We start from the raw sequence: 6,000 nt of genomic DNA, 5'->3' as shown, positions 1-6,000 counted from the left end.
TGAGAGGATCAGTGGTGTTATATGTTTATAATTTTGAATGGATCTGCATAGTATTTAAATTCAATCCTTTGGTATCTCCCCGTGGTCTTGTTTGGTATTGCAGGTTGACGGTGCTTATTTGTTTAAGTTAAAGGGTTAGTTCACCCAAAAATGAAAATTCTGTCATTTATTACTTACCCTCATGACGTTCCACACCCGTAAGACCTTTGTTAATGTTCGGAACACAAATTAAGATATTTTAGTTGAAATCCGATGGCTCCGTGAGGCCTTCATAGGGAGTAATGACACTTCCTCTCTCAAGATTCATAAAGGTACTAAAAACATATTTAAATCAGTTCATGTGAGTACAGTGGTTCAATATTAATATTATAAAGCGACGAGAATTTTTTGGTGCGGCAAAAAAAAAAGAAAAAAAAATGACTTATTTTGTGATGGCAAATTTCAAAACACTGCTTCATGAAGCATCGGATCATAAATGAATCAGTGTATCAAATCTGCTTTTCGGAGCGCCAAAGTCACGTGATTTCAGCCGCTGGCAGTTTGACACACGATCTGAATCATGATTCGATACACTGATTCACTTGTGCTCCGATGCTTCATGAAGCAGTGTTTTGAAATCGGCCATCAAAATAAGTCGTTTAGTTAAACAAGGTTTAAATCTATCTTCAGTTTCTTCTAATAACATGGGGTTAAAATGTGATAACACTACAATACAAATGTTTCTGTGAATTAAAAAAAAAAGGGGGGGGGGGGATCTGTGCAGTCTATTTGGCATTTCAAACAAGCCTGATAGCAATGGCTGAAGTGGAGCGATACTGAAACCAGAGAGCTACTAACAATCTGTGCAAACACCTTAATGGAAATGCAAAACACCTTCACTTTGTATTCACTGGACTGACCTTGCAGTGTGAGAGAACACAGTACAAGGAATACCTGAAGAAGTCATTTAAAGAAGGCCTAGATGAACAGAGCTCTACTTGCATGCATTATTACAGAGATCTCGTTGTCTTTTGTCTCGTGTATTTCTGTGTAGTTTTGTCTCCTCCTCCCTCGTCTCTTCTTGAAGTGTTAATGACTGTTTAACAGGAAGTCTCTGTTTTAGCACTCACAGCACTGTTAAAACAGTGCATTAATGTGACAGTATGGGGTCTAGTGCACTGCCTCTCTTACTCTGTGAGTATTTTAATCATATTCTATACTATGTTTCTGTTTTCTGCATTTAGCTAAAGATAAAATAATGGTTGTGCTCTAGGAGTGTCTGAATTCAGTCTCACTTTTTATTGTTGTTTATTGTTCAAATTCAGTGTGATGTCACATGTTGATCAGATAAAGAGTTTTAGAAAACATGCATTTATCTGTGCTGCATGTGAAAGATGGAGGCGTCCTGTACAAAATGTTGCTTCCATGTACTTTGGCTCGTTTTTGTTGTAATTCTCTTTCTTCCTATTTCAAGTAGTTCAGATAAAGTTGTGTTAATGTGCATTTGTATTGTATGTTTTTGTATCTTTAAATAAACTCTCCATCAGAGGCTCAGAGAGATTGAGAACACAGCTTCTCTATCACTTTTTATTCTCTCTGCCTTAAAAATGTTTGAATTTCATTGCATTAGACATAATAAATCAAACAAAGTGGCTTCTGCTAAGAAATGATGCTCAAGATTTTCTCAGAACTAACTTCTCTTTTCTATGAGACACTTTTTCAGTTACTTTTAACCAGTTGTTGTTAGTGTCATATTTATTGGATGTATGAATTCAGGTCTTCTCAAGATCATACAGGAGTCAGAATAACCACAGGTTTACATCAACATATGAGCGTGTTCCACTAACACTTGACAGCCAGAAAGTGTTCCATTTCTTTGACATTTCCATAAATTATTTTGAGAAATGCTTTGATTGAAACCTTTGCTTGTGCTATATTTCTTTAAAATGCCTCTATTTTTTTTATGCATTTTTAAATTTAAAGGTGTTTTCAAAAACCAATATAACATGCATGTCCACAATTTAAATGATCTCAGATGCTATAAAATAACTATACTTTGACCTTGTTTTGGGTCCTTCTGGTCCCTTTTCTGGTTCACTTTAAAGGAACTGGGGTTGCACAAAATTACCCTAAATGTCCAAATTATTTTGGTGCCACTATAGTCACAAGTAATTTGATGGTTCAATGTGGAACAGGAAATGATGTTGTCTGTCTCAAACACTTTGTTTCATATCTTTGTTTCTTCTGCATTTAGTGCTGATGTCCCTCATCCATACTGGACTCAATAAAGATGCTCAAGGTACTGTGTATTACTATTTTTTATTAATGTGAATTGTGTTGTAGTACTTATTTGTCTACATGATACATCAAGATCCCACATTTGTCTCTGCTGTTTCATGTTCATATTTTGCTGTTTGTATAGGAGGTCCTTGGGCTGCTAAAACACTGAAAATCTCTGAAATCTGTTTCAATCAATCAATCAATCAATCAATCAATCAATCAATCAATCAATCAATCAATCAATCAATCAATCAATCAATCAATCAATCAATCAATCAATCAATCAATCAATCAATCAATCAATCAGACCAGTGGTTCAGTACTGAATCACATCTTTGTCTGATGCCCATTTAGTTAATTTAGTTTTTTTTCTTTTTTTTTTCCTGATTATTCTGAAAACATGCAGACAGGTGAGTCACCTTCTGAGTTAATTTTATTTATTTATTTTTACATTTAATTAATTTTTTATTTATTATAAAAGTTATGGTAGTTAATTCAACAATTTACACTGTAATTAGGATCTTGTGACCAACTATGCTTAGCTTTATTCATTCAGTATGGCTTAGGCTGTAAGAGATAAGAGGCTGAGAACAAACACCTATAGAATAATATTGTTATATTATACTATAATATTATTACCTCATCAGCTCTTTAAAATAAGTGCTGATTTATTCGTATTCAAACCATAGATTCAAACCTTCGACTAAAAACAGCCCCACCTGCCGGTCAGAACAGGAACTGTTCAACAGCTTTATCAACATAAAGCACACAAAACAAGGGCTTTAAACACAGACTTTATAAGATCATTTCACACAGATTATTTTTATTCTGATCAGTTAAACAATGTTGGAATTGTGTTCTCTCTCCTTTGAGATACTTGTATTGTTTATGATGTTTGTCAGTGGATAATTTTCCATTGACGTTTCAGATTGTGATGTCAGATTTTACTTTTAAATATGCTATTTTAATCTATTTCAGTAATATAGGGACATTTAGCCCTCTTAAAATGTTCATTAAGCGCCCATAAATTAATTCCCCATAAATAAATTAGAATATTAGTCAATATTGGCTACATACACTGTAATTTGTGTGTGTGTGTGTGTGTGTGTGTGTGTGTGTGTGTGTGTGTGTGTGTGTGTACCATTGCTTCTTAACGTTGACATGAAATGGAAGTTGTGACCTTTTTTCTTCCATATTGTGCTGTATATCTGTAAGGCGGCTTCTGGAATGAACAAATGTTGGGAGGGAATTGATTTTGTCCATGGACAGTTGATTGTATTGTTGTGCTTTGCTATTGGTGGATCTCATGTGAGTGACAGGTTGTCTCGCCCTCGAGCCAGTAAACACATCATCAGAGAAGAGAAGAGATGTTGGTGCAAGAGGGAAGGAGATGATTCTGATTAAAGATTGAGGCACTTTAATTAAAAATAAAATAAAAATTAAATTATGTGCATGAATAAATCCTTTATAATGAATACTGCAATATTCCATTATGCACTTTTGATGTCACTTTTGATTTCATGGTGGCTATAATGAGTGACAACTGCATTTTATAGCTGAAGTAACTTAGAATTCTCAGGACTCACATCAGCATTAAACAGTATCTGTGAGTGAACAGAAACAGACTGGAAAACTAGTTCATGCTGTGAGAGTCACTCACGTCATGTGTGTGTTTGCATATTTTTTTCACAATGGACAGACTTGTCACAGTTATGGATGTCTCCATCTTAGATATTTACTTTAGTCACCATCATGATGGTTAAAGAGTTTTAAGTCACTTTTTGTTTTTGTGTTTCTTCACAGATTTACCCACATCTACACTGACTGTGACACCAAACACAGCTGTATTCACTGGTGAGAGAGTCAATCTGACATGTAAGATAAACTCTGATCACACTGATTGGAAATATGAGTGGAATAAAGGCAGTAAAGACAATAATATGACATTAAAGGAACATGAACATTACAATGAATTACGATGGATCGACTCCTCGACTCCATTTACTGTACATCAAAACAGGGTCATAAATAAGCAAAAATGGCAGTCCATACACACTTAATTTATTTTTCTTAAAACAACACGTTTAGCGAGAGCTGTTACTTAAAAAAGATGTGAAACACATTATGCAATGATAAAAAAAACTGTTACATGCATTGGTGTCACATGACCTCATAACACTTCATGATTAATTCAGTGATTAGTGTCCAGTTATCAGCTAAAAAATTAAACCCCATCCATCAAATGAGCTCTACATATATCAGCAAAATTACTAAGAATCTTTGACTAGTATTGAATGTTAAGCATTACCAGGTGAAAAAAAAAAAAAAATATGCATGGATCAATCATTCACAATAGGGTCAATAATATGTGTTTAGTAAATAGACTGACAAAGTTTTTTTATGGTGTGATACAGCAAGATAGTAACTTTGCACTGCATTAGACTTGCATTTGTTTGTGGAGGTTCTGGTTTATTATAACAACTTGTAAATTGTGATTTTTTTCAGTGTTATAGATATATCTCCATCTATTATATTAAATTTAGTCACTGTGGTTACAGGTGATATTCATTGACTATCATGAGAATAGAAGGACTTGAGTGAGAGAGTTCAATACAGATAAGTTTTGTACTGAAGTCAGAGAGAATGACGCGACTTACGACCTTTCTGCCATAGACACTTCACTAATATAATTGCAGGTGTTGCTTATGTAAGAGAATTTTCCTTGTAAGGGTGACCAGCTTCCAGCTACTGTACATCTTTTGACTTCATTACTCATGGGCGTTCTGCCAATTTGATGGTCAACCCTTTTCCCATTGGCCAAATGAAACATTGTATCAAAAGTCAACACTCCCCAGAGGCAAGAGGCCTTCACGGGATACCCTTTAATAATGGTCTTGTTCATTTCACAGCCACCTGTTGTCTGGTGAAATATTACCAACAAAATATGCTTAGTGGCCAAGTAAACTTGTCTGACCCTTACAGTTTCATATAGGCCAAGTGTCCTCGAAACACTTCTCACTTTTATTGTAAGCAAACTAATTCTACAATTGTTTCCTAAAGGATGGATAACATACTCCATCAGTACCAGGTCTTCTTCTGCCCTCTAAGAGCCCTCTTCAGCTGGTAATGCTGTTTGTTTAATCAGATCTTGAGAGATTTCATGCCTTTTATCTTCAGTTCATCAAAGGCTGTGGCTGAAGAAAGTAGTTTTGTGTTCTTTTTTCTCTTTCTTTCAGTGCTTGTTCACAGCAGGCATTTGAATGTTTGAAAGAATGTTTCAGGAACATCATACTAGCCTTTAAATAACATTCTACTAACATTAAGGAAACTGGACATTTTTATTTTCTTTGAATGTTACTAATCAGTGTTCCTAGAATGATAAATTTTAAATCATAATGAAGTTGAAAGAACTTTTGAGGAACATCCTTTCATAAAAGTTTCTCTAACGTCAAGAAAACTGGATATTTTTTACATTCCCAGAACCAACACTAAATATTTAGAGAACATTCTTATAACAATATTCTGTTAGCTGGGAAGTTACTGAAAGACCCAAGTGATAACCTTTTACCCATTCAGCCCTATATCCAGAGAGTGTCTTGCGTTCAAAAGGCGGACATGAGATTGACTTGTTTTTTTTGTTTTTTTAAAACCCAGATTTACAGTGAATGTTCAAGATTCTATTGCTATTGAAACAAAGAGCTAAGATGCAATCTGTGCAAATGTGAGGTTCTCTGCTGTTTC

General features: G+C 34.7%; 1 protein-coding gene across 5 annotated transcripts in view; it reads left to right on the top strand.

Moving 5' to 3' along the window:
* The first annotated feature begins 1,114 nt into the window (after positions 1-1,114).
* The window catches only part of LOC137029952 (Fc receptor-like protein 5), a 52,104-nt gene continuing 47,218 nt past the window's right edge, over positions 1,115-6,000 (top strand). For 4 of the 5 annotated variants that reach the window (XR_010896357.1, XM_067399797.1, XM_067399796.1 and 1 more), the window contains exons 1-3: positions 1,115-1,173; positions 2,234-2,278; positions 4,063-4,134. Coding sequence is in view for 4 of the 5 variants with exons in the window: in XM_067399797.1 (XP_067255898.1) it covers positions 1,143-1,173; positions 2,234-2,278; positions 4,063-4,134 (148 nt within the window). In the remaining variant the exon portion in view is untranslated. The remainder of the gene's footprint in view (positions 1,174-2,233; positions 2,279-4,062; positions 4,135-6,000) is intronic. The other variant, XM_067399798.1, reaches the window with a different exon arrangement.

Source organism: Chanodichthys erythropterus, chromosome 11 (genome assembly GCF_024489055.1).
Source record: "Chanodichthys erythropterus isolate Z2021 chromosome 11, ASM2448905v1, whole genome shotgun sequence".
In the NCBI taxonomy this organism is placed as follows: Eukaryota; Metazoa; Chordata; class Actinopteri; order Cypriniformes; family Xenocyprididae; genus Chanodichthys; species Chanodichthys erythropterus.
The sequence above is the reverse complement of the archived record's forward strand: the minus strand, read 5'-3'. Positions and strand labels throughout refer to the sequence as shown.